Source organism: Candida albicans, chromosome 2, assembly GCF_000182965.3.
Source record: "Candida albicans SC5314 chromosome 2, complete sequence".
Classification (NCBI taxonomy): Eukaryota; Fungi; Ascomycota; class Pichiomycetes; order Serinales; family Debaryomycetaceae; genus Candida; species Candida albicans.
Window position 1 is genome coordinate 2,012,256 of NC_032090.1, and position 27,951 is coordinate 2,040,206.

Genomic DNA, 27,951 nt, shown 5'->3' on the forward strand with positions numbered 1-27,951 from the left:
AGAAGATGCGCCCTAAACCTCTTTGAGTAAAGAAATTTCCTGATATACAGTCAAGAAGCAAGAAAGCTCCTCATGTCGATATGTTTTTGAACGTGAAACAATAATAACAACAACAATAAGAGAAGGAGAGAACTGGCATCAATTGAGAAATCTCAATAAACTTTACTTGCTCAATGTTTGCTCTTATCCCTACTGAATATATCCAATTACAATTTCTGATTTGTTAATTTGAAATAAAAAACAGTTTATGTATATTCACAATGTACATGAATGAATGATATTGAATAGCTTTCCCCCTTGAATCAACTATATTTTCCAGCAATCTCTCATCACCAACACTAAGAAACCTATCTATTGACTTATTTATTCTTGTTTACTTCTTGGAACATAATCTTTAGCCAAAATTGGTTTTTTTCTAAATCTATCAGTAATACTAACTTTACCTTCATTTCCATAGGCAACATAAAATAATCCTACTGGTATTATACCCATCCATATTATATTGAAGAATACTGAACGAGGTTTGAATCTAAAATAATGACCCATCTTTTCTCTAGCAACATTGAATTTTTCAAATTGCTTATCTGGGAATAATGTACCTGCCATGATGAATATGTGTGTTAGTTTGAGTATATGTTTGAATATCAAATAGAAATCTAATTCAAAGGTTGGAGATTAAGTTTGATGGGTCTTTTTTTTTTCTATATTTGGCTTTGGTAATTTTTTTTTCTCTTGAAATGATTGGTAAAAGAAAACAGTAGTTTTGGATAGTTGAAGTGAGACAAACTATCTGCAGGAAATTGTTTTTTGTTTTGTTTTACAAAGCTCAGTGATAATCAAAACAATAAAACCACAACAACAGACCACCACAACTACTTGGCTATTCTTAACAACTTCATCTTGTACTATGTCAGATAAAACTTTAGACGAACGTACTACAGCAATTCTTACTGAACATTTAGAATTTGCTCCCTTGACACTTATTGATGACGTGATCAATGCGGTGAATGAAATCATGTACAAGGGAACAACAGCTATTGAAACATATTTAAAAGAACAAAAACAATTAATGAAAAATGGGATATTTACCAAAGTTACTGAAGATGAAATAGAAATTGGTATGGGGAAATTAGAATCATTATTAGAATCGACTATAGATAAGAATTTTGATAAATTTGAATTATATTGTTTAAGAAATATTTTCAATATACCTAAAGATCTAATACCATATATACAGTTAAGCCATCAACAAGGAATTGAATTTAAAAGTGATAATGTTGAACAAAAACGTGAATTTGATCAACAAATTAAAAATTTACAATTGAAAATCATGCAAGAATTACAACTTCGAAAAATCTTAAAATTACAACTTGTCAAAGTCCAAAAATTAATTAAAGTATTAATAGCCATTGATAATGATTTCAAGAAAATAGATTTTGCTAGTGGTGGTGGTGGTAATGAAGAATCAATAAGAATTTTGAAAAATCTTCAACCTATTGATGAAACATTATATTTTTTAATTAGTCAAATTAAAAATCTAATAAATCAAATTGAACAATTATCAAATAAAGTTAATACCAATTTGAAAACTCAAAAATTTATACCCAATTTGCGTGATAAATTCATTGATGGTAGAACATTTAGAGTTTTACAACAAACGGGGATTTGGAAAGATTTGGAAAAAAATGATATCAAGATTCTGGTGCAGGGAAATGACAATAATAATAATAATAATAATAATAATAATAATACCTTAACAGATTTACAAAATCAAGACGACATTGATATGATAATACCAGAACAAGACGATATAGATGTGGATGCAATAAAGAATATAAATGCTCAAATTTAATTTACCACACGACAGCAATGAAGTTGGAAAACTATCTTATGTTGTTATTTAGACTAAACAAACAAACAAACAAACAAACAAACAAACAAACAAACGTATACATATACACATTTAGGTTAATTTAATGACTTGAAATTTTTTCTCGGCTTCTTCTAAACTAAAATCAGTTTCTGCTTGATGCCATCTTTCATGTAATCTTCCATAAAGTAAAACTAATTTTGGTTCTTCAGATTGAGTATCATTAACATTTTTCTTACCAAATAAACGTGATTTTTCATTATTCCAAGCAGCAAAATCAATTTTTTCCCATTCTTTAGGTTTACCAATACCTAAACGATTCAACTTAGGTGATTGTAAAGGTTCTGGATCCAAAATACAAGTTGATTTAGGTTTACAAAAATAGATCAATACTAATCGACGGAATTCTTTTTGATCATCTGGTGGACCAACAACTCTATGAATAGAAGATTTGAAATATCCACCCGTGATAAATTCCATGGCATCACCAATATTAACAATCAATCCATCTGGAGTATGGCCAACATAATTCCATTCACCAGTGAAATAATCTCGAATTTGTAATGAAAGAATTGGTTGAGACGTAATAAATGTGAATCCTCCACTATCGGAATGACCCCTTAACCATGTATCACCGACTTTTTCACGATCTTGAGGATCCATACCTTCATATAACATGAATCGACCAGCACCACCACCAGAATTTTCATAATCATTAGGTGTAACTTTATAATAATTGTCCCAAATGAAACCTTCTGGAAGTTCTAAAACAATATCAGTTAAATTACAAAGTTTCCTTAATACATCATTATGTAAATATCGATAATATTCCGCAACTTGTGATAAATGGTCTTGCACTATAGGAGGATATTGATTATTATTATTGGCATTACCTGATCCTTGGAAAAACAGTGGATGTTGCATATTATTAAAATTATAATGAATAATTGAATCTTCAACTCCATTTCTCATTGACCAATATTTTTTAGGTTTATAACCAGCACCTCTTTCAGCACCTAATGAAATTGATCGATCTTCTAAATCAGATTTTAACGCTCCTGCCAAATATGGTTTTTGACTTTCAAGAGGAACTTCTAAAATCCCTTGAGCTAATGATTTAAGAAATTCCAATTTATCATGAGGAAATCCATGATTTGTAACCATGATAAAACCATATGTTGAAAGAGATTTTTCAATTTGAGTTGCTAATTTTTGTCTAATTGGTAAATTCCCAGCACCATCTTTATAAAGTGATAAATCAACCGCTTCTAATTCTATTGGTTTGATGGGAGATGTTGATAAGGGAGCTTCTTTAAATGGTCTTAAATTATATTTGTCTTTAGCTACCGGCATAATAAAAAGGTTTTTATGTGTTATATTTGGTTAGTTGATGTTCAAAAAAAAGTTTATCTCGAGTGTTAAATGCAAGCTATTTATAATTTGCAATCTGATAGATGATTATTTGAGCAAGGGATAAGGGGATCGATTAAATTAACCGACTGTGGATTTTAAGCTGGTCGTTGTTTATTAGAATGAAAGGAAATTCGCAGCCACAGTTTTTTTTTGTCTTTTCAACCGAAACTTCATATAAATAAATCCTTGCAATCCACCACCTCCTTTAAATTACTACATCATAAACACTCCAGGGTTGAATCAAGCTATAGTAGAAACACGTCACTTTACAAAAATTAATAATAAGCTCCCAAGAAAGAGCGCTCCTATTTTGTGTAGTCATATATATTCATCTAAGTACTTCCTCCATCCTAAGTTTTTCCAAATTTTTCTTTCAAAGTCTTTTGTAACTTTTCTTCAAATTCTTCTTTAGATTCTTCAGATTTCCATCTTAAATTATAAGCAGGATGATCAGGTTTTAAAAACCCATTACCAGCACCATAAATACTTTCTCTATATGTAAGAGGTTTACCATTTTCATTAGTTGGATATTCCTTTTGAGCATAACCTTTTTCTTGAAGTAATGGAATGACATATTCAACCAAATCTTCAAAACTACCTGGTGTGACAGCATAAGTGAAATTGAATCCATCAACACCAGAGATTTCATGCCAACGAATTAATTCTTCAGTAACTTCTTCGGGATCACCAACAATTAAAATCCCTGATCCACCAATTTGTAATTGATTAACCACAGTAGCTCTAGTTTTTTTTGTGTTGGGATCTTCACCAGGTACCGGTTTTGTCCAACTTTCAACAAAACTTCTTACAGCATTACTTTCAACTTGATCTAATGGTTCATCATAATCATATTTCCCTAAATCGATTCCTGTCCAACCTCCAAAAAGAGCTTGTGCACCTTCAGGATCAGAATAATATTTATATTCTTCATATTTAGCAATGGCTTCTTCATGAGTAGGAGCAACAATCACGGTAACTAATGATAAAACTTTAACATCATCGGGGTTTCTACCATGTTGTTTCACCAATTTTTTCAATTGATCAATTTTGACTTTTAGTGCTTCCGGGGTCATACCATTAATAAACGCTGCTTCAGCGTTTTTAGCAGCATATTCTAAACCTTTTTTGGAAGCACCAGCTTGTAAAATAACTGGCAATCTTTGTGGAGTTGGTTCAGTAATACTAGGTCCAGGAACAATAAAATGTTCTCCCTTATAATTAATTTCTCTAATTCTTTCCGGATCAGTGAAAACTCTTGTTTTCCTATCAAATTTAACGGCATCATCAGCCCATGAAGACAAAAATAATTGATATACAACTTCAACAAATTCTTGAGCTTTAACATATCGTTCATCATGCTCAGGTAATGGACCGCCATTGAGTAAATTTCTTGCTGCAGAATCCAAATATGATGAAACAATATTCCAACCAATTCTACCTTTGGTTAAATGATCTAACGTGGCTAATCGACGACTAAAATGATAAGGTGATTCACTAACAGTACTTGAAGTAATAGCAAATGATAAATTTTCTGTAACGGCAGCCATAGCAGGAACAATTGCATGAGGATCATTAATTGGCCATTGAGCTCCAGATTTAGCAGCAGCAGTTAAATTACGAGGTCCATTATAAACATCATAACCACCTAAAACATCAGCAATGAAAAGAGCATTGAATTTTCCCTTTTCCAATAATTTAGCTAAATTAGTCCAATATTCAATGGTATTATAATCTCGAGATTTATCTTCAGGATGACTCCATAATCCTGCAGTTTGAAGTGATGGACACATCATATCAAATGCATTGAGGATGAGGTGTTTTTTAGGTGATGAAGAATCACGTTTTTGTCTTTTATTAGGACTAATTGTCATTGTCGAGAGAGAATAGTGGATGTCAATGATGGAAAAACAACAATGCTGAATAAATTTTTTAGATTTGAAGGAGAAGGATTTATGACATGTTTATATAGTTGGATTTCCAAAATAACGAAATTTCAATCAACAATTTGTAATAATGAAAAAATACCACACAATCAAAAATGCTAGATGGTTATTGAGACTGTAGTTATTTCAATGGTTTCGGGTGTAAACGTTAAAATTACTGTGGCATTACTGTCAATCCCATTCGGGCATTAAAAATATATTACATCATTTTTCGGGAAGTTAATGATTTATCAATAGGTAGGTGTTGAAAAGTCCTTAACCAGAGCCACAATTCTTGTTTCACTTTTTGCGTGTCAGGTGTTAGTACTTTATTACACGACTTATTTTTAAGTGCTACCAAATGTAAATGGATCAAAGTATGGCCCAACACACCAAATAGTATCAAACACTATAGAAGGTATTACTGACTGGAAGGCATTATCAAGGAAGTGGGTAATAACAAAACAATAAGAAATGTGTTGCAAGGTTGCTGAAAATTACTTCATAATTTACAAATAATTTTTGTACAACAAACCTAACAGATATTGCAACTCAATTTGTTGATTGTCGGGAGATGAGTGAGTATTCAATAATGGAAACAAGATGGAATAATGGAATCAAGTTAAAGTTTAGATAGTAGTAAAGGAACTCTAAAAGTTTTATTTAACATTAGAAAGTCAATTTAGTTGAGAATCCTCAATCCTTTTTTAAAAAATAAGCTAACTATGAACGATAGATGGCAAAACCAAATCAGATCAAAGACCCGTACAATTGAATTCATCCATGACTAAGAATAGATCGATTCTGAGACTGTTAAAGAAATAAAAGGAGGATAACAGAGTCAAATGAAAGTATTTACAAGCCCTCTTCTCCTTCTTCTTTGGCAAGGCGGAATTTTTCTTTTTTGTCTCTATATAAAATGAAGCGCAAAAAGAAATTTCAAGATTAACCGCGAGATTACTTAATTTGGTTAAATAATTCCGCACCACCACCAAGAAGAAGAAGAAGAAGTTTGTTAATAAAAGAAATTGACTTCTCTTCTATTTGTTCGTCTTATTGTTTGGTTAATTCGCATTTTCAACGAATGGAAAAAAAAATGGTAAAAAAAAAGTTAATCAGTCATCCATCCAACGTTGTTCTCCTTTATAAACCCTAAAAAAGATTAACTTCTATCTTAATCCTATTTTTATTTTTTTTTTTTCTACCAAACTAGAATAAAGATAAAGTAATCAAAAAAAAGAAAATGCTGTCAATAGTTTACAATATGCTTACAACGGCAGGTTCTCCTATCACCACCATACAACCATCAACATGGAGGACACAAATCAGTGGAGTTATGGGTTCAACATCATTAGCATGTTGGATAGTTTTATTAATGCCCCAATTAATCGAACAATGGAGATTAAAATCAGCTGAAGGAATAGCTATTGGGTTTATTACTATTTGGTTTATGGGAGATATTTTCAATTTAATTGGAGCATTGTGGGCAAAATTATTACCCGAAGTGATTTTTTTAGCCGTTTGGTTTTGTATTGCTGATTTTTTAATGATATTTTCTTATGTTTATTATACCAAGATATATCCTAAACATCATCATCAACATCACCACCACGAGCATGGGCAAGGAGATAATGAAGAAAACCACCACCACCACCATCATCATCACCATAATAAGAGAAAAAGTAGAGGAAATGATAATGAATCTAGTCCATTATTAAATACTACTAGAAGTAGAAGTAGTAGTACTGGCCATGGAGATAGTACTCACAAAAGAACAAGAAGAAGAAGTAGTACATTAACTGATATTGCTTTAGAACCAGAATATCATTCAATTTTTATTAAATATATTTTACCAATTTTATTTGTTATTGGATGTGGAACATTAGGATTTTTCATCAGTGGTACTTCAGGTGAAAACAACTCCCCCGATGATAACACTCCACCTTCTCCTCCTCCTAGTGATGATATTATTGCTATTGGACCACAAGTTATGGGGTATTGCAGTGCCTTATTATATTTGGGTGCAAGAATTCCCCAAATTATTCAAAATCATCAACGTAAAAGTGTTCATGGATTAAGTTTATTATTTTTCCTTTTTTCAACATTAGGTAATTTAACTTATGCTGGACAAATTTTATTTTATCGTAATGATTCTCAATATATTTTATTAAATTTAAGTTGGTTATTAGGTTCATTAGGAACAATTTTTGAAGATTCATTGATTTTCTTACAATTTTATATGTATCGTGATAATAACAAGGACGAAGCAACTGTTGAATAAAGAGAACAACCTCTGGCCCCATTTTGCATTTAAATAGTTAGAATCTTGTACTAATAATAAACAATTTATATGTATATGTATAATATATATATCTAAATTAAAACAAAACAAAACACGAAGAAAGAAGAAAAAGTTTGTTATCTATCTATTATATTCACCTTTAATTATAAAATAAATTTCCCTTCCAAAACAAATTATATGTCTCTAGTAGTATCCTTACTGTTATTGTCCCTGAAATTAAAACCCATTTAAGTATCCTATTCTTCAAATTAATTTCTTTTTGAACTAATACCCTGTTTCCATTTCTATTCTTTTCTTTTTCCATAAATATATAAATAAACCTTTCCTCTCTGTTAAATAAAAATAAAAAACCAAAAAACCAAAACCAAAACCAAACTAATATAACAATAATAATAAAAAAAAACCTTGAAATAAATAAAAAAATAAATGAATAAAAAAAACCACTTCTCCGTATAATTAGCCAACCTTGCCATGTTGTTACAATATGTTTACAAAAATGAAAATTATTATTAACCTTCCCTCCCCACCTTCCTCAACAATATCCCTTTTAAATTTATAAATATTTTTCAAATAATTCATCATTTAACCATCCAACTTTTTCAAATGCAGCAAATAATCGACTTGCCTTATTAACATCAATTCTACAAGCCTTTTGGGCATCAGTTCTTCTAAATCCTTTACCTTGTCTTAATCGTGATACTTTTTCATAAAATAATCTTCGTTTAGAATCTAAATATACTGCCACGGGTAATCTTAATATACTAGCCAATAAAATTTCTGCTGGATGAGTCAATTTATTTAAATTAGGATCATTAGATAAATCCATTGGTTGACCTTTCCATTCAATTTTTAAACATTTGGAATTATTAGGAGGTAATGTCGTAGTTACATCAGGTGAATAATCTGGTATAGATTCATCAATTAATTGTTGTTGTAATGCCATTATTGGTGTTGAAGGTGAAGATGAAGAATGGCCATGACTAACCTTCTTTTTCTTTTTTGGTGGTGGTGGTGGAGTTGATGGAATATTCGAGGATTCATCATCATCATCAGTAGCTAATTTACCACTACCACCAGAAGATCTAGCAACTCTTCTAGTTCTTACTCGTTCAACATCAGTAGCAAAAGTAATATCATCATTTGAATCGTATACTAATCTCTTTTTATATTTTCTCGTCGGTAATGAAGCAACATTAGCAACAGTGTGACTTGAATTCCTTTTAATATCATATTTATTTAAAAAATCCAATTGATTATGATAATAATTTTTAGCAATTGGTTTGATATCAATAGTTAATTTATAATCATTAAAGTTTTCTAAATTAAATTCATGATTACCAGTTTTTAAATATGATTTACTGTTAGGATTACAAGCTGGTAATTGAGGTAATGGTTGTTTAATTGAAAATAATGTAGCATTTCTTTGATAAGGTGACAATGGTGGTGATAATGGTTGCAAAGTCTCACTAGGAGATGAGACGTGCGAATTGGTTGTGTTAGTGTTAGTATTAGTTTTAGTTAAACTAGTTGTTGAAGTAGAGTTTGAATTTGAATTGGATGACAATTGTTGTTTCATCAACTTCAATTGATCTTCAAGATTGATAGTAGGAGTAAGACAATTAGGAATATCAATTGACATCGTTGTTGTAGTAGTGTTGTTATTAGTAATATTATCTGAGGATGAATTAGAGTGGTTGTAATAACTCATTGGTTGAGGATATATAAACGACATAAAGATATATATATAGATATAAGTAATTTAAAGAAAACAGAAAAGAAGAATTGTATAATATATATATATATATATATTAATATATAAACAAATAAATAAATAAGTAAAATGGGTGGGTATATATATAGATGTTTCAAAAGAGAGATGTGAATGATTTGATTATTTAGAAAGGAAATTAAAAAAAAAAAAAATTTTTTTCTTTATCAGTTTCCTGCAGACAACAATTTTTTTTTTTGATTGTTTATGTTTTTCGTTGTTAAATTTCTTTTTTATTTACTAAATTTAAAAGACAAAAATACAGTCACGATTTGCTGTTGTTGTTGTTGTTGTTGTTGTTGTCCCAGACAATTACTGAACTCTTTTTTTTGTTTCAAAGCCCACACCACTTTCTTTTTTATTCTTCTTCTTCTATTCCTACTAATTCTATTCTTTTATAATCTTAGAACAATCTTAGTATACCAATTGCTAGTCAATTGAATACAATTGCAATATTTGAACATATAAATTACTTCATTTTAACAATAAATTGAAACGTATATGTGGAATTTTAACATTCTTTACTTTCTCTGGCCTTCTTCTTCCCCCCATCACGTATTTTTTTTTCTTATTATGTATGTTTCAAATGCGATAAGAGATAAAAAAAAAGAGAAACTAAATCTTTTTTTTTTTTGATGGCTTCAACCGTTGACTTCCCTATTTTGGAAATCTGTGTCATTGACAGACAAAAAAAAGCAAGCGAGAACTGTAATGATCTATAGTGAGTCATTCATTTTTTTTAATTTGTATGCATCGGAGATTTATTTTACATATTCTTTCAATAATACCGCTAACATTCAATTGAAGTGGTAATTGACCTTTTTCTGTATGGAAAGAATATTCTAGGTGTTTATTGTGCTGTTTTGATTATAGCATTTCCCATTCATTTTGTGTGTGATTTTAAAAACTGTGGGGTGAAGAGGATGGGGAGAGACGTGAACCAGACAACAAAAAAAATATAAAAAAAAATCTGATCTCGTGACTACTAAACCACAACAACAATCTATTCAAATACACATGACATATATCAACCCAAAAAAAAGATTTATTGTTAGTAGCATGGAAGTGGAATTGGAATAGAAAAACATATAATACATTGTAGAACCAATTCCTAATAATAGAAAAACCCGAAGAAAGAAAAATAAAAAAATAATATGACGATTTGTTTCTCTTCTATTGTGTTTGTATCGTTACTTTGCAACAATTGGATATTGTTTTTAAAATCATTCCAGCGGAAAATCGGGAACAGGAACCACGCAACTTGAAATTCTCTGCTTAAAGCTTATGCAATTGTTAAAGCATATTTAACATCTAGACGATTACACAATCAGTTTATACTTCCATTGACTATTGCAATTGATAATAGAACATAAAACTACCAATTGTATAGGGAAAACGTTCAAACTTAGAGAAACACCCATGTGATAATATGCCACCACCAAGAAGATCAAGATCAGACAAGGAATTAATTGTAGTGACTTTATAGTGACATGGTGTTGATTAGTAATTAAATGCACGACTCCATTCTAGCTCATCGTGCAACATTCCCACAATTGTCTTTTTTTCTTTACTGTCTGTATGTATAATACATTTTCACGTTTCTTTTTTTTCTTTCTGCTTAAAGATTTTTTGTTTTTATTTCTTTTTTGATGTAATAACCATTTGCAGACATTTATTGGAAGTAGTAGTTTTCTTATTTAATGTTATTTCCGAAGTAAGCCTCCCCATACAACAAACTCAAACCAATCACGATTTTGTCAGAGTTGTCTTTTTTTTCAAATGTCAAAACGTTTGATTGACCCAAGTTTTGTTCAGACATTTAAATTTAAATACACTACTTTCCTTTAAACAACAAACTATATATATATAAGAAAAAAAAAGTGTGACACTTTTTTTTTATTTTTCGTTTTGTTTGTATTTCCTCAATCGGAATACACCGATGACTAATGATCAAGGTGTCATTGGCTTAAATGGATTCGGTAATCCTACCACTCGCCTACCATCAACAAATTATGCCCAGCCCATCATTCGTTAAGTCTTTAACCCCTATTATTCCACACCTACGCCACTTCCATTCTTCCTTTTCGTAGATTCATACCCACTATAAAACCTTGGACTTCTAGTTCCAAACACTTCTTTCCAATATCTCTTAGTATACTTAATTAATCTTAACGACACGCTAAAGGAGGGAGGGACAAATGTGTGACAAACAAGGTAGTTGCAAGAATTACAACAAACACCAATACTTTAATAATTAACTGATTCTTATTCTTTCCAGTATAGTACTTGATACCGATTACCCTCTGTTTTTTGTGCTTTGCATTGATCGTTGTCTTAGTTGATGGTTGTTGTATAAGTTTTTGCAACCAAAAATCAATTCTCACGATTTGATCAACCTCAAAAATTGTTTTGATAATGGAAGTTCTTTTTTTTTTGTGTGTGTATTGGAAATTGTTACACCATGCACAACCTCATCAACCTTATAAGCAAAAAAAAAAAAATTATCAACCTAAAAAACACCACCTATTACTCTATCCACACATCACAATATGATTGAATATGCAAATAAATTATGTCTTGCCCCCATGGTAAGAAGTGGAGAACTACCTATTCGTCTTTTATCATTAAGATATGGTTGTGATTTACTTTGGACTCCGGAATTAGTTGATAAAAAAATCTTACAATCGACTCGAATCATCAATCAAGAATTAAATACCATTGATTATATTGTATCTAATCATCAACAACTGGACAAGAAAACTGTGATTTTCCGTAAACATCCTGTTGAAACCGGGAGACTAATATTACAACTTGGATCGAGTGATCCTCAATTAGCAGTAGATGCTGCTCGAAAAGTGATTGATGATGTTGATGGTATTGATTTAAATTGTGGATGTCCGAAAAATTTCTCAACTCATAGTGGTATGGGAGCAGAGTTATTGAAAACTCCAGATAAATTATGTTCTATCTTGATCAATTTAGTTGAAAAAATTGGTATCCCGAATAAAAAATCCATTAGTTGTAAAATTCGATTATTTAATAATTATGATCAACTGAAAAATTTAATTGAAAAAATTTTACAAACGGGGATATCTAATTTAACGATTCATTGTCGTACTCCAATCATGAGAAATCGTCAAGATCCAGTATGGAATTTCTTACCTAAATTGATCCCCATTATTCAAACAGCAGGAGTTAATTTAGTGATTAATGGTAATATGCAAAATGTTGCTGATTTGAAAAATCTCCAATCAGCATTGAATGACAACGGTGGAGGAAAATTGAGTATTATGATTGCTGAAGCAGCGGAAGCAAATCCTTCAGTTTTCAGCCATTCACCAAAACCACAATGTTTAATTATACAAGAATTATTTGAAATTTGTCAAAAATATTATCAAAATTTCCTGGCAACTAAATTTTTAATGTTGAATATGATTCCTGGCAAATCAAAATATTTTCAAAAATTATCTCAAACGAAAAGTTTTGATCAAATGGGTGTTATATTGAAAGAAATATCTCAAGAATATGAAAAGCAGAAGCAAATGTCTACAAAAGGGTTGGATAAAATTTTTACTATAATGAATCGTGATTGTCAAAAAGCCAATTTTTTCAATTTAGATCAATTTCAAAAACATATTGCCCAAAGAGGAGAATATATGACGAAATTTTTCCATGAATGGCAAGAATCAACTATGTTGGAAGATTTCGATGATACTCCTACTAAACGACCACTCCTGAATGATAATAATAATAATGTGTCTAATCAACCATCCAAACGACAAAAGAAAAAGATGGCAAAAAGCCAAACTCAACCCCTGTCAAGTATAGAAAACCCCATCAAAGTAACTTGATTAATCTTTACAACATTAATAGTTAAAATTTAATTTATAGATATAAAATCGTACATACAAACATGCATGTACGTATATGTATTCTTTATACAAGTATTATAGAAAATTTAAAAATTTCTTCATCATCGAAACCAAACCCGTCCACCAAACTTACATACACACATCATTTATTCTTGTAAAAATCTTTTTAAACCACACCAAATACCAGCAGCACCAGCCATCATTACTGAAGAATAAGCCATTGGTTTCAAACCAGCACTACTTTTAAATAACGCACCGGCTAATGCTCCAGCAGTGACAGAATTTAAATCATCATGTTTTTCTCTTATACCATCAATAGTAGAATCAATTAAATTATAAGTTAAAGCTAATACCCCAGCACTATTACCTAAAAATGGACCTCTTTTAGTAATATTATTTAAAATATGATTTAATTTGACTTTTGAAGGAGCTGATTCCGGTAATGTTTTTATACCTTGTTGAAAACCATATAATCCCCCAATTCCCAAACCTAATAAATATACTGCACCAGTACCATAACATAAATCATCAGTCCATGATCTACTTGGAATTAAACCTTTAGAACCTTCGACAGTATTTAATTGTTCTTCTTCTAAATCTAAATATTCAATACCTTTATCTAATCCAGCTAAAGGGTGTAATCTACTGGCAGAAATAGCTCCAGGGGTAGATATAATGGTGTTGACATCGGCAACTTCTTTAGGATCAAACCCTAATGTTTGTTTAATTGATGATTGATCGTTCGTGGTGGTAGTAGTGTTATTGTCGTTGTTTGTTGATGATTTTCCAAATATCCAAGACATGATGATGTTGTCGTTATGCTATTATGTTTATATGATAAAAATGATCTTTTCGATTTGATAAATAATTTCTAGTAGTCTCTCTTTATTGAGTTTGGTTATTCCAAAAATAATACAAAAAATAAATAAATAATAGACGTTAATAGTATTATATATGATATCCTCTCTCTATAAATGATGAGTATATTAATTGTAAACCAAAAACTGCTTTATATCGGGGGGACGAGTCAATCTTAAGGAATGAAAATTTTTTTTTTGTTCGCTACTCAGTTCGTTTGTTTTGTTAGAGAAGATTTTACTCTTCGCCCTTGCACTGCTTAAGCATCTAACACTAAATAAAAATTTTCCGGTATATAAAAAGAAAGGACTCAGGAAAGGTCACGTGAGAAGCACATAGAAAGAAAATGGTTCAACGAAATAAGTTATATATTCAAATAAAGGGATATAGGTGTATGTATGTATTTGTGTTTGTGTATATGATTTATATTTAGTGTATAAATGAGAAACCATCTTCCGTTCTTACCATTTTATAAAGTATTCGTATTTTCTTTTGAAATATTTGTAGCACACCAACAAGTCTAGCATTATTCAATTGGTGGTAGGAGGGAAAATCCATCAGTTATTACTTCTTTTTCTTACTTGCAACAGTAGTTTCAGTAGTATTTGTTCTGGTAAATGAAGATGATGGAGTTTCATCTTCTAATTTATGTACATTAGTAGATATGGCATGATATATTATGATTAATATTATTGAAGCAAAACCAAATGTCAATGCAATGGTATTCAATTGTTCATCAGTTATCATATTGTAGAAGTATGGATATGGAGAGGGTTGGATGTATTAGCAGAAGACCAGCTTATTAGCTTTGTTGTTTTATTAAGCAATACATGGTGGAAGTTTTCCAGGTCCAGTTTTTTTTTTGTAGGCGTGGTTTTGTTGTTGTTCTTCAAAAAATGTAACCAGCTTACACGACTTAAGGAAGAGCAGAAGAATTTTCTTACTTGAAGATTAGATATCTATAATATATCTCATCTGTGAGTTTCTACTATACTTAGTTTCCAAAAATGATAAAACAACTATTGATATCACCAAGTTGTAAGATACTACCAACAAATAGATTTATATATAATTGGTATTCATGTTATTCTACAAATAAACCTCGAAAATCAATAGAAAGTAATCAAAAGAAATCAACCACCACCACCACCTTCACACCAACACCCACATCCACTTCCACTTCTTCATCACAGTCTCAATCTCCTACTACTGATCAAATATTATTTGAACAATTTCAAAAATCGGTTATTAAAAATGATATAAAACATAATCCCAATAATCAACCATTTTGGATGAAACGAAATCGAACCATTAAATCAAAGCATAGTCATTGGAATCCAACTAAAAAATTATCACGACTGGAAATGAATAAATTACGAGAATTGAAACAATATTTCCCACATTTTACAACTGCAGATTTAGGGAAAATTTTCCATATTTCTCCAGAATCAGTACGAAGAATTTTGAAAAGTAAATATATCCCTGATGATGATTGAATGAATGAAGTAATGAGATGCACATAGATTGTTATGATTTTAGATACATTGGTCGATGAGTTGATTCATTTTGCTTGTATATAGAAAGTATTATTGGGAACAATAGATTTATATCTTCCAGATTTAATAGTGAGGCTTGTTCCGATGGAAGCTTTTTCAAGATTTTATATACTGATTCTGATGTTGTAACTACTACTTATCTATTAATATACTAATAGAGCCGTTTCCATGCCTAACTTATGGTAGATTATGTGTAGTCCTACTATCAGCCATCTTCTCCAGGTCGTGTCGATTGGACAAGATCTCAATTCACTCAAATTTTTTTTTTTTGTACACACCAACTACAACCGTCAATTTTCAATTCTTTTACTCTTCGTTAATGATTTGCCACTAAATCATTACAACCCTATTTTCACAACTCAATTCACAATGTCATCATCATCGTCACCTACAATCAATTTCTTCATTAATTACAATCAACCATTACAAGGTAAAAAAATCACAGTACCAAAATCAACATCAATTAATCAATTGATATTACAAGCTTTAACGGTATATAAAATCGACCCTAATAATTATGAAGGACAACTTTATCATAATGGAAAATTATTAGATGGATCATTGCCTATTCGATTAACCAATTTATTAAATAATGCCAAATTGAATTTAAAAACCATTCCTAAACTGAACTCCTCTACAAATGTAGACACCACCACCAATACTGGTAGTGCCAATCATCATAAGATTAATGTTAAATTTATTAATGATGATACTGGTTCAAGTAAAGTACAAAAATGTTCTAGTGGATTGAATTTAATTGAATTGATTGAAAAATTCAATGGGGATATTTCCCGTCAATCAGATTTACGAATTGTTAATGTTATTATTGAATCGGAAAAATATCGTGAAACTACTTTAGAATCAATTGTGGGGAAATCTAATAATGTTGTTGTTCGATTGAAATATAGAAAAATTGATAATGATGATAATGATAGAATGGTTAAAGAAAAACAAGAAGAAGCAATTAGATTACATATTGAACAAGAGAGTATTAGAAAGAAGAAGGTTCATGAACAGGAGAAAGTAGAACAAAGTTTGAAAGAACAGCAGCAACAGCAACAGCAACAGCAGGTCCAACAACAACAGCAAGAGCAGCAAGACAATAAAAATGTTGATGCTGTGGAAGACGCTATTATTGAAGACCCAAAAGAAGATCTACCACATGAAGTATCTTCCCTGAATGAGAGACAAGCAATTCAACCAAAACAGGAAAACTTGTCACATCCAACAATTGTACAACCACAACAATATACATTTCAAGAAGAAGAAATCAAAGATACACCACAATTATACATTCCTTCCAATAAGCAACAAGCATTGTATGAAAATCCCGACGAAGATTACGAGTTGACGTTAAATCAAGCGAAAACATATCAAAATATGATTAGAGATTCTGCTAAAAGAAAACCTAAATCAAAAGGAGATAAACCAATTAGTTTACCTAATAAATATCAAATTAGAATCAAATTTCCTGATGCATCAATTTTACAAATCAATTTTATTGAAAATGTTCATGAGATCAAATTTGGTAATTTAATTAAAAAAATTGATGAATTATTATTACCAAAATTTATTAATATTTATAATTTAAAACATGGTCATCCACCATTTAAAACCATTGATATGTCTTATTCTAATAATAATGAGTATTTATATAATTTACCTGATTTCCAACAAGAAAGAATCATGCTTATTTGGGAATTACAAAAACCCGATTTGAATTTAAAAGGACCCTATATTAAAAATGATAATTTAAACATAAAACAAAGTGAAGAATTACCTGAAAGAGTGTTAGAAAGACATAGAGGAGAATTACCAAGTGGAACCGATAATGAAAAAAGAGTTAATACACCAAGAAGTAACACCACCACCACCACCACCGACAATGATTCTAAATCTACGAAAAAACCAAAAGTTCCCAAATGGTTTAAAATGAAATAGACAAGGAAGAAACTGGTCCGTTATTTCATTTGGTCTTGTCTAAATAGAGTCAATATATGTTAGCAACTTTCATTTACAAACTGTTGTTGCAATTATTATTCTCTCTCGTCGCTTAAAGTTTCTCTATACTAAGTGGCACACTTTTGTACGTTAGCGGTACCGGAGTTTTTGTTAGTAACTGCTAACAATTTAAATTTTACAACAACACGTGATAATTAGCAAACGGGGCGTTTTACATATATTCTTTATTTTTTTTTAGATCAACAAATTCTAGGCATTTTGAAAATAAAAAAACGGTTAAGAAATATATAAACTTAATGAATTCGTCAATTATGGATATATGGTGGAAATATGAATACAGCCCATGAAAGAAAAAGGGGAGGGGGGACTATTGTTTGAAAAGGGGGAAGTTCTTCTTCTTCTCCTCTAAAGAATAGAAAAATAGCGAAAATGTAAATATAAATTTATGAGTCATAATTTCTCTCGTAAGTTAGTTGAATGTTTGTTCTGAATAGAGTAAAAAGGCCTTTATCATCACATGGGACACGACTTTACACAATATACTTTAGTTGTTATTATTATCATTGACCAATAATATTGTCGTAACACCTCCCAAAAAAAAAGCAAAAACTACTGATTTTTTTGTGTTAAATTAATTTATTCACCACAAGGACACGACTATCCTACACTCACATACAAAAAAATTTATTAACAACAACAACAACAACAACAGCAGCAGCAGGGAGAGAGAGAGATAAAAAAAAATTTTTCATTATAAAATCAACAAGAAATAACCTTGCGCTTAAAAAAAGTTGAATAAAATTTCCTCTTTTTCTTCTTCTTCTTCTTTCTCTTATTAATTACACCAATTATATAATTAAGAACAAAGTAACATAACAACAACAACAACTACTACTACTACTACTACTATTACTACTACGTCTTAAATCTGCTATAAACTTATCATAAATTATTATTATTTATTATTTACCCCTTTTTTATTCATTATATTGTCCAAATTTTTTCCAAGATTATATACATTAGAAAAAATGTGTGCCTAAATTTATTTACCCTTGTAATACAATAAATTTGTTTATTAATTAATTAGAAAAAAAAAGTTGTTTTGTTATCAAATAATTGTTTTTATTACAACACCTTTTACTTACTTTGTTTACTATCCCCCCCTTTTTAAATATGCTAAAATAGAATTGTTATTAATTACCGTTAAAATGGTGTCCCCTTTACTACTGCTTTTGCTACTACCTTAGAAATTGAAAAATCAAAATCATAAGAAAGAACTATAGAATTACTATTATTATTATTACTACTACTTAGAAAGTCCTGCCTCAATATTATTATTATTATATTTACTGTTGTTATTTAAATTAAATTACATTACATTAATTAGCTTTGTTACCATTATTATTAGATAAAATGCCTGCTACTACTCCTATTATTTATGAAGATTCTTTATTTGAATCTCAAGATTTATTTGCTTCTCCATTTAAACAACAACATCAAAAGGTTGATACTGTTGCTACCAAAAACGAAATTGGTTTGGAATTAAATTTAGGTTTACCAGAAATGCAAAAGGCTTCAGAAACTGTTTCCACTCCATTTCAAATCCATTCCAGTGTATTGGAGTCGGTTTTCAGCACCAATTTGGATGGAGTCAATGATATTGATCATACTCCAATGTTTGATGAATTGGATTTGATTATGGACGGAGCCAAAGTCAATTCATCAGAAGATTGGGTTGCTCTTTTTGGAGATGACAATGATGATGGTGTTGCTATAGCTGGTGCTACTAGCAAAGAACCAATGTTATCATTGAATGAAGATAACGAGAACAATGATGACGACGCTGATGACGATGATGATGATGATGATGCTCTTGTTCCAAGAGAAGATACTATTGAAGCTTTATTATTGGAACCATCACCAAATCGTACCATTTCTGCTGCTACTTCTGCTTCTACTTCATCATTAAACAGTCCAGAAAGTACTATTGCTACCACAGTCACTGCTGGTGGTGAAGTTGTTGTTGCAAGTAAAAAGCAATTTCAATTGGTAACACCAAATCCTTCATCCACTTTACCAACACCATTATTGGATTCTAAAAATTCTAAAAAAAGAGTTAAAGTTGATCATTTGGGTTGTGTTACCTATTCGAAAAAACATAGATCTCAACCTTTACAACCGATTGTTGTTGATGACATTAAAGATGCTGCTGCTTTGAAAAGAGCTAAAAATACTGAAGCTGCTAGAAGATCCAGAGCTCGTAAAATGGAAAGAATGAGTCAATTGGAAGATAAAGTTGAGAATTTGATTAATGAAAAGCAAGCTTTACAAGATCAAGTTGAAAGATTACAAGAATTGTTAAGAGTTAATGGTATTCAATTTTAAAAAGTTACTACTATATATACCTCTCGTTTTTTTTAAAAAAAAGAAAAATTTAGAAAATTATTATTGTTTTTTTTATAAAAATATTATATCTTCGTCCAGATAATATTTTAATATATATATATATATTTGTTAAATTTAAAATTAGGTAAGAAGAAAGTTATTATTAACTTTTTGTAAGCAATTTCCTCTTTTTTTTTTTTTTTTGGTTTGACGATTGGTTAAAGTAGTGTAAGATGGTTAGGCTTATAGCCCTAAAGTCACGTTGGCAAAACGCTACCACCTGAACAGGAAAATATTTATGATGTTAATCCTAAAACCCAATGTTTATTGCAATCAATTGAAAAGGTGAATAGGGTTATATATATAGTTGTTAAAATTTTAGTTTAATTGATGGTAGACTTTATAACAAGAAAGCCGTATAGTTCAATAAGTGCAAATATAAAATATAGTTTAGTTCTTTACTATAACTACATTAATTTTTTTTTTCTTTTTTTTCTTTTTGATACTATTATGTTTGCAATCATTGGTGTATACAACATATGTGAACTGAAAAGAGGATAGTTTATTTATAAATGATGTAAAATGTATCTTGCCTACCCCCCTGCTTCTATACTAATTGTTTGATCTTGCATAGACATAGAGAGAGAGAGTGTGTGTGTGTGTGTCTACAATGAAAAAGATTTGGGCACCCAAATTCTGTAAAAAATTGATTATTATAACTATCAAGTAAGTAAGAATAGGATCTCAAAATTTTTTTGTGATCTCTTTTGAAAAAAAAAAAACTGGAGTCAAAAAAAAAAGAAAAGAACGTATATTACCATAGATTGATATTAAAGAATTGTGACCAATCTATCTATGCCTTCGAATAAAGTAGAGTATGAGTTTCAATAATAAAAATCCATTCATCAAAAAAAAGAGATTGTGACACCAGTGGGACAAGAAGAAACACGACGACGACGTCACGCAAGTTTTAATTTGTTAAAAAAACGCCGTTGTTTTTTTTTTCTGACCCGTTTTGTGGAAAGTATCACAATCATCATGACAAGGATTAATGATTATTTAAAAAATAATAGAAATCTTAAGCTGTTTTTCTATATTATGCAAAGGTTGATAAACAAACATTAACATTAACATTAACATTAACCATATGATTTTATTAAAGAACAATCTTTTCGATTAGCGAAAATGTTATTACAATAAAAGATTGATATGATTTAAAGGGGGGGGGGGGGGGTAATATATAAGTAAGGAATGATTTGAAATTTGATAAGACAGGGGGGGGGATAATTTTAACCAATTAAAACCAATGCCAATAAAACGAATAATAAAAAATAATTTTTGGAGCCGTATAAAATAAAAATTTCAGGCGTATTATATTGCATATCTATTGATAAGATCCAATATTAAAAGAAAGAAAGTTCTATTACGAAAATTAAAGGGGATGAGGGATGTATAGTGAAAATGAATTTAGTAGCCATACCTTTTATAATGTAATACAATCTATGATAAGAATCATAATCTATTTGATTTGATGTTAAATTGGATATGCCCGCGGCCTAGTATGGACCATTTTGTTGATTGAGTTGAAACCCCCCCCCCCCCACAATGGAATACTATTAAGGCGAAGGTCAGCATCATTAAGGCGTGAACTTACTAGAAATAGTTGTTACTCTGATTGTTCCGATGGTAGTAGACAGCCTATCTATCTAACATATAAACTTTTTTTGATTGATTGATTGACATGATTAAAGATAACCCATTTAAACTTTTCACTTTTTTTTTTCTTGGTAACAAAAACAAATACCAACACACAAGACCCTTCTGTTGTTGTTGGTAGACTTACAACTAATTATCAATGTCTTATTCCGTTGGATAATTTCCTGTCGGTCTTTTGCATTCGAAATCAAAATCAAAATCAAAATCAATTATTGATACAATTGAATGGGAAGTTCCGATGGAATGAGGCATTTTTCTAATTTATCTCTTCTTTGTTGTTGCCAATTTAATTATTCAATTTGTGTGCAGTTAGTAGTGATTATTTAGTATCACCTGCGTCAATCAATTTTTTTTTTAATTTCTTTTTTTTTTTTCTGTCTCTTTATTTGCCTTAAGAAAAAAATTTTTTTTTTTCTTCTTCTTCTTCTAATATCATCATGATATAGTGTGTGTGTGTGTGTCTTACTACTTACTTACTTACTTACTTTACTCATCGTCCATCCTCTAACAATATTAACAAACAAACAACAAAACTGTTGAAATAAATAAATAAATAAATAAATATATATACCCAATTCTTTAAATGCTTATCTTTCAGAAAAACCTTTTTTTCTTTTCTTTTCTTTTTAATATTTAATACCATTCCTTTTCCCTTAAAGTTTTTATTAAAACCTTCTTAGTTTATTTACAACCTTTTATCCCTTTACCTTTCCCATTTTACCTTTATCCCCATATCCTATCATCCCCTATATATTTACTTGTATCAATTAACAGTAAATATAATTCTCCCATCACCATCCTTACAATAGATTATTATTATTATTATTACACTCCCCTTGATTTTAAAACTATGTCTAGTGATCCTGAAAAGAATTTAGGAATGCCAGAAAAGACTTCGGTCAATCTGTATGATTCCATGGACCCATCTTCCTCATCATCGGGTGCAGATGCAGAAATTGAAACAACAAAATTAAATTTCATTGATAGATGGGCACATAAATTAAATGCTGAAACTAAAGGTATTGAATTAGTCACTGATGAAGAAAAAACTGATACTTCATTTTGGAATTTAGCCACCATGTGGTTAAGTGCAAATTTAGTCATTGCAACTTTTTCATTAGGTGCTCTTGGTATAACCGTATTTGGATTAGCTTTTGGTCAAGCAGTATTAGTGATTATTTTCTTTTCAATACTAGGTGGGTTCCCCGTGGCATTTTTTTCATGTTTTGGATCAGCTTTAGGATTAAGACAAATGTTATTATCGAAATTTCTTATTGGTGATCTTACTACAAGACTTTTTGCTGCTATTAATGTTGTTGCTTGTGTTGGTTGGGGTGCAGTTAATACCATGTCTTCAGCTCAATTATTGCATATTGTTAATAATGGGACTTTACCACCTTGGGCTGGTTGTCTTATTATTGTTGTTTGTACCGTTTTGGTGACATTTTTTGGATATCATGTTATTCATGCTTATGAAAAATGGGCCTGGATTCCAAATTTGATTATTTTCATTATTATAATTGTTAGATTTGCCATGACAAATAAATTCACTAGTAAATCATTTGAAGGTGGTGAAACTACTGCTGGTAATGTTTTAAGTTTTGGTGGTACAGTTTTCGGGTTCGCCACGGGTTGGACTACTTATCTGAGTGATTATGTTGTTTATCATCCTCGTAATACTAATTCTTGGAAGATTTTTTTCAGTATTTTCTTTGGATTATTAACTCCATTAATGTTTACTTTAATATTGGGTGCTGCTTGTGCCACTGGTATTGCTGGTGATCCAGAATGGACTAGATTATATAAGGAAGATTCTGTTGGTGGGTTAGTTTATGCCATTTTGGTTCATGATTCTTTACATGGATTTGGTCAATTTTGTTGTGTTGTTTTGGCTTTATCTACTGTGGCTAATAATGTTCCTAATATGTATTCTATGGCTTTATCAGCTCAAACTGTTTGGGCTGGTTTCAGAAAAATCCCAAGAGTTGCTTGGACTATTGCTGGTAATGGTGCCACTTTAGCCATTTGTATCCCCGCATATTATAAATTTGAAGCCGTTATGGAAAATTTTATGAATTTAATTTCCTATTATTTATCAATTTATGAAAGTATAATGTTTGCATCTCATTTCATTTGGAATAGTGGTAGATTTGATGGATATGATTATGAAAGATGGAATGATAAAGAAGCTTACCCTGTTGGTTATGCTGGAGTTTTCGGATTTGCTTGTGGTGTTGCTGGGGTTGTTTTAGGTATGAATCAAACTTGGTATAGTGGTGTTATTGGTAGAAGAATTGGTGAATTTGGTGGTGATATTGGATTTGAACTAGCTATTGGATTTGCCTTTATTGGGTTTAATGTCGCTAGATATTTTGAAAAGAAATATATTCGATAGAATAAAAATTAGATAGAGGACTACTATTTGTTTATTGTGTGTGTGTGTGTGTTTTTTTTTGTATATTAGATATCTTGTATTAATGTTAAATGATTAATTTGTAGAATTTTTTTTAAAAAAATTCTTTACAATTTACAACTTACTTGTGATATGGAATTATTATTATTAAGAGTTTGATATATATTAAGTGTAAGTGGGATTTTTTTAAAGTGGAGAGAGAAGCAGCGGTTCATGGTCAATACCAACGTTAGAGGAAATTAATTCCGGGATACGCAAAACCGCGTGGCCCTTTCCTCCTCCCTCCTACCTCCTACCTACCCCCTTCCCCCCTTTTCCTCCCCAGAGATTTAACAAAAATTCAACAACAAAAAAAATATGGGAGAGATCTTATTTAAACCACCATCAACAACAACAACTACTATCACTACCACCACCACCACTTCATGTCGAGATCATTTTTAACAACAATTACTCCATCAGCATATAGAGCATTATTATCTACATCCAATCCATCAAAACGAGTAATCGCCATAGATGCAACTTGGTATATGCCCAATAATCCCAAAAATGCTAAACAAGAATTCATTAAAGAACGTATTCCAAATCTGAAATTTTTTGATTTAGATAAATATATTGATCCAACCAGTCCATATCCTCATATGTTACCATCAAATATATCAATTATGGAACAAGCTTATAAAGATTTACAATTGAATTTAAATGATTCAATTGTTGTATATGATAAATTGGGTATATTTCTGAGTCCTCGTGCCGCTTGGACTTTTTCATTATTTGGTCATCCTAAAGTATATTTATTAGATAATTATTTAAATTATAAACAATCAGAATATCCAATTGATGGAAACCCTCCACCAATTGAAGAAGAAGAACAAAACAAGGGAGAAATCGAGAATCTTGTTAATCCAGTTAAACTTGATCAAGATCAATTTAATGAAAATTATAAACAACAAGTTATTGAATATGAAGAATTATTAGACTTGGTTACAAAAAAAAAAAATAATGGATATGGATTGAAAGATTATTTACTTTTAGATGCTAGATCATTAGATCGATTCATTGGTAAAGCCAATGAACCAAGACCAGGATTAAGTTCTGGTCATATCCCTGGTGCAATCAATTTACCATTCAATACATTATTAACTGGTAATAATAATCAATTCAAAAATAAACAAGAAATTTTAGAAATTTTCCATGAAAAAAATATTCTAAATGGTAATGGTGATGGTAATGGTGATGATAAAATTGAAAATTTATTAACAAATTATCCTAAAGGGATTATAGTCATGTGTGGAACTGGTGTTACTGCTGTTATTTTAAAATTTGGTATTGAATGTATTTTGAAATTAAATGTTCCTGTTCGTGTTTATGATGGTAGTTGGACAGAATGGGCTTCAAGAGCACCTTCTGAATACATTCAAAAAGATATTTAAATATATATAGAGAGAGATATGTGTATAATAGTATAATAATAGTCAATACAATTTATTCTTAGAGAGAGAGAAAGGGCGATTTCAATTTCAAAGCAAATGCATGTACATATTAACTAAAAACAGAACTATATTGAAAAAAAAAAAAGATAAGACTAAATAGCAGTAATTAACCAATAATAAAAAACTATCAATAGATATATAACAAAAAAAAAAACAACTAAAAGTGGAAAATGTTAAATGTAAATAATACTAATAATAATAATAATGATGATGATGATGATGATAATGATAATAATAATAAGCATGAGCTTGAGCATATAATAGAATCCTAAATAAAAAATTTCATAAAGTAAATGCAAATTCTTTCCCCCCCCCCCCCTCACTCACCCCGTTAGCCTAAGTAGTCATAATTCTCTTTTCTTTATTTAATGACTTGGTTCAGGTATAGATAAATATTTGTATTTCTTTTTAGTTATATCAAACAAATCATTCAATGCATCATCATCAACAAACCAACTCACTCTACCAGCAGCACCTTCATTAACAATTGAACTTGGTAAACCTTTTTCTGGTCTTTCCATAATGGTTTTAATAATTGGTGCCTTAGTTAACCCTTCAACAACAAATGTCACTCTTGCGGAATGACATATAACTGGGATAGATAAAGTTATTCTATTTTCTGGTCCCAGAGGAGCATTTGATACTGGTAAAACCCAAGCTAATTTTTCTCTCAATTGTTCACCATGATTAGGAAATAATGAAGCAATATGACCATCCGGTGCACAACCTAATAAAAATAAATCAAATAAAGGTAATTTCACCGAATCTTTTTTAGCAAAATTATTAATCAATTGTTTTTCATATTCATCAGCAGCTTCTTGAGAATCATCAATTAATGATTCATCAACATGGAATATTCTTGGTTTTTTATCACCAGTAATTAAATCAAATATTTCTCTTTTAGCTTGACCATAATTTGAATCAGGACTTTCAAACGGTACTAATCTTTCATCAGCAAAATAAATATCCCATTTATCCCATTCAATATATTTTTGTCTTGGTAATAATCCTTGATGTAAAATTTTTATTAATGAACCACCAGAAATGGCAATTTTAAATCGAACTTCTTGTTTTTTTTGAATTTTCTTTTCCTTTTTAGGTCTACCACTACTACTAGTAGTGGTAGTGTTTCCGTTGTTATTATTCAATTTAGGTGATGATCCATTTCTTGATAGTGGAGTATTCAACGCGCCTGATGCTGTAGTTGAAGGCAATTCTATACCACTTTGACTATGTCTTGGAGTATGTGAAGGGGTATTACCTGATCTTTGTTTGATTAGTTCAATTTGATCAAGATCAGTAGTATTGTAAAGTGTTTGATTTTGAGCAGTAATAATATGATCAGCAACTGCATCAGCAACTCCTAAAAACTCAGGAAATGAATAAATCAATGGAACTGTTGTAGTCATTTTATTCAAGAAAGTTAAGAAAGTTAAGGAAGTTAAGGAAATAAGGATATTTCTGTTAGATTAACCTTGTAATTGGTTTAAATTTGAAGTGCTGTTGTGTTTTTTTTTTTTGTCCCGTTGGTTGTTGTCGTTGGTTGTTTTTTAAAAAAAAAAAAGGAAGAAGAAATTTTTCTCTCTCTCTGCTGTCTCTGTCTCTCTCTCTCTGTCTCTGCTGCTGTTGTTGTTGGTTGTTGGTTATTTTGCCTCTTAAGTAAAAAAAAAAAAAAAAAAAAAAAAGATTTAAAGTTAAGAAGAAAAACAATAATTCAAACCACGCCCACCCACAAAAAATAGAATATTAACCAGTTAGTTAGTAGTGTACTTTGGTACAAGCAAAAGATTATATAAATATTAACTAACTAAACTGATTGAATTTAATCTTGCTATTATAATAAAAAGTATTAAATTAAATTACTAATGTTATCTTGTTTTAATTATTACCCCCTCCTCTTCTCAAGTTATTATCAAATATATTCTTAAGCAAAATATTGTTTGTTTATATGATTAATTAATTAATTAGATTGCTTAATAGTTTTTTTGTTTTTGTTTTTGTTTTTGTTTTTTATTGTAAATTGGTGAGTATAATATTTGTTTTATTTAAGCAACTATTGATCTTAACCCCCAAGGGATGAATATGTTAAAGCGTTGGTTGGAATAAAAATTTTATATCAATCAAGGGAAAATCCCCTATTATTTATATATACTAGAAATTTTAATTAATATGTTGAAAATGTCTTGAGACTCGTGCATTAATTACCAAATAGAGAGCACACATATATAACAGGAAAGAGAAAGGGGGGGTGGTTGGATAGTTGAAATTGAAGAGAATGTTGGGGTTGCATATATACAACAATGAATTGTTCTAAAACGACAACATTGAGAATATGAATTGATACATAATTCATAAATGCAATTATTATTATCTGGGGCAGGGAGGGGGAGAGAGAGAGAAATGGTTTCCACATTGTCTTGC

The 27,951-nt window shown here is 30.2% G+C and overlaps 15 protein-coding genes across 15 annotated transcripts; 8 read left to right on the forward strand and 7 right to left on the reverse strand. All coding sequences in view use genetic code 12, as the record gives it.

Moving 5' to 3' along the window:
• Positions 1-363: 363 nt before the first annotated feature.
• On the reverse strand, positions 364-606 carry CAALFM_C209830CA (uncharacterized protein; the record flags this gene model as incomplete). The annotated part of the gene is made up of 1 exon (XM_019475269.1): positions 364-606. One exon carries the CDS (start codon positions 604-606, stop codon positions 364-366), a length of 243 nt encoding a protein of 80 aa, XP_019330814.1.
• A 301-nt stretch (positions 607-907) lies between these two features.
• On the forward strand, positions 908-1,852 carry MTW1 (MIND complex subunit; the record flags this gene model as incomplete). The annotated part of the gene is made up of 1 exon (XM_709448.1): positions 908-1,852. One exon carries the CDS (start codon positions 908-910, stop codon positions 1,850-1,852), a length of 945 nt encoding a protein of 314 aa, XP_714541.1.
• A 111-nt stretch (positions 1,853-1,963) lies between these two features.
• Positions 1,964-3,223, reverse strand: CAALFM_C209850CA (uncharacterized protein; the record flags this gene model as incomplete). Its single annotated transcript, XM_709447.1, has 1 exon — positions 1,964-3,223. The coding sequence occupies one exon, from the start codon at positions 3,221-3,223 to the stop codon at positions 1,964-1,966; it is 1,260 nt and encodes a 419-aa protein (XP_714540.1).
• Positions 3,224-3,633: 410 nt separating this feature from the next.
• CAALFM_C209860CA (uncharacterized protein) lies at positions 3,634-5,154 on the reverse strand (the record flags this gene model as incomplete). Its single annotated transcript, XM_709446.2, has 1 exon — positions 3,634-5,154. One exon carries the CDS (start codon positions 5,152-5,154, stop codon positions 3,634-3,636), a length of 1,521 nt encoding a protein of 506 aa, XP_714539.2.
• A 1,294-nt stretch (positions 5,155-6,448) lies between these two features.
• Positions 6,449-7,486, forward strand: CAALFM_C209870WA (uncharacterized protein; the record flags this gene model as incomplete). The annotated part of the gene is made up of 1 exon (XM_709445.1): positions 6,449-7,486. One exon carries the CDS (start codon positions 6,449-6,451, stop codon positions 7,484-7,486), a length of 1,038 nt encoding a protein of 345 aa, XP_714538.1.
• A 574-nt stretch (positions 7,487-8,060) lies between these two features.
• Positions 8,061-9,239, reverse strand: CAALFM_C209880CA (uncharacterized protein; the record flags this gene model as incomplete). The annotated part of the gene is made up of 1 exon (XM_709444.2): positions 8,061-9,239. One exon carries the CDS (start codon positions 9,237-9,239, stop codon positions 8,061-8,063), a length of 1,179 nt encoding a protein of 392 aa, XP_714537.2.
• Positions 9,240-11,824: 2,585 nt separating this feature from the next.
• On the forward strand, positions 11,825-13,126 carry SMM1 (Smm1p; the record flags this gene model as incomplete). Its single annotated transcript, XM_709443.2, has 1 exon — positions 11,825-13,126. One exon carries the CDS (start codon positions 11,825-11,827, stop codon positions 13,124-13,126), a length of 1,302 nt encoding a protein of 433 aa, XP_714536.2.
• A 167-nt stretch (positions 13,127-13,293) lies between these two features.
• TIM23 (protein transporter) lies at positions 13,294-13,950 on the reverse strand (the record flags this gene model as incomplete). The annotated part of the gene is made up of 1 exon (XM_709442.1): positions 13,294-13,950. One exon carries the CDS (start codon positions 13,948-13,950, stop codon positions 13,294-13,296), a length of 657 nt encoding a protein of 218 aa, XP_714535.1.
• A 619-nt stretch (positions 13,951-14,569) lies between these two features.
• CAALFM_C209910CA (uncharacterized protein) lies at positions 14,570-14,752 on the reverse strand (the record flags this gene model as incomplete). The annotated part of the gene is made up of 1 exon (XM_019475270.1): positions 14,570-14,752. The coding sequence occupies one exon, from the start codon at positions 14,750-14,752 to the stop codon at positions 14,570-14,572; it is 183 nt and encodes a 60-aa protein (XP_019330815.1).
• A 260-nt stretch (positions 14,753-15,012) lies between these two features.
• On the forward strand, positions 15,013-15,501 carry CAALFM_C209920WA (uncharacterized protein; the record flags this gene model as incomplete). The annotated part of the gene is made up of 1 exon (XM_709441.1): positions 15,013-15,501. The coding sequence occupies one exon, from the start codon at positions 15,013-15,015 to the stop codon at positions 15,499-15,501; it is 489 nt and encodes a 162-aa protein (XP_714534.1).
• A 249-nt stretch (positions 15,502-15,750) lies between these two features.
• CAALFM_C209930WA (uncharacterized protein) lies at positions 15,751-17,502 on the forward strand (the record flags this gene model as incomplete). Its single annotated transcript, XM_709440.1, has 1 exon — positions 15,751-17,502. The coding sequence occupies one exon, from the start codon at positions 15,751-15,753 to the stop codon at positions 17,500-17,502; it is 1,752 nt and encodes a 583-aa protein (XP_714533.1).
• A 1,434-nt stretch (positions 17,503-18,936) lies between these two features.
• On the forward strand, positions 18,937-19,908 carry GCN4 (amino acid starvation-responsive transcription factor; the record flags this gene model as incomplete). Its single annotated transcript, XM_709439.2, has 1 exon — positions 18,937-19,908. The coding sequence occupies one exon, from the start codon at positions 18,937-18,939 to the stop codon at positions 19,906-19,908; it is 972 nt and encodes a 323-aa protein (XP_714532.2).
• Positions 19,909-22,474: 2,566 nt separating this feature from the next.
• On the forward strand, positions 22,475-24,019 carry FCY21 (purine-cytosine permease; the record flags this gene model as incomplete). The annotated part of the gene is made up of 1 exon (XM_709438.2): positions 22,475-24,019. The coding sequence occupies one exon, from the start codon at positions 22,475-22,477 to the stop codon at positions 24,017-24,019; it is 1,545 nt and encodes a 514-aa protein (XP_714531.2).
• Positions 24,020-24,462: 443 nt separating this feature from the next.
• Positions 24,463-25,470, forward strand: CAALFM_C209960WA (thiosulfate sulfurtransferase; the record flags this gene model as incomplete). The annotated part of the gene is made up of 1 exon (XM_709437.2): positions 24,463-25,470. One exon carries the CDS (start codon positions 24,463-24,465, stop codon positions 25,468-25,470), a length of 1,008 nt encoding a protein of 335 aa, XP_714530.2.
• Positions 25,471-25,895: 425 nt separating this feature from the next.
• Positions 25,896-26,939, reverse strand: CAALFM_C209970CA (uncharacterized protein; the record flags this gene model as incomplete). Its single annotated transcript, XM_709436.1, has 1 exon — positions 25,896-26,939. One exon carries the CDS (start codon positions 26,937-26,939, stop codon positions 25,896-25,898), a length of 1,044 nt encoding a protein of 347 aa, XP_714529.1.
• Positions 26,940-27,951: the final 1,012 nt, after the last annotated feature.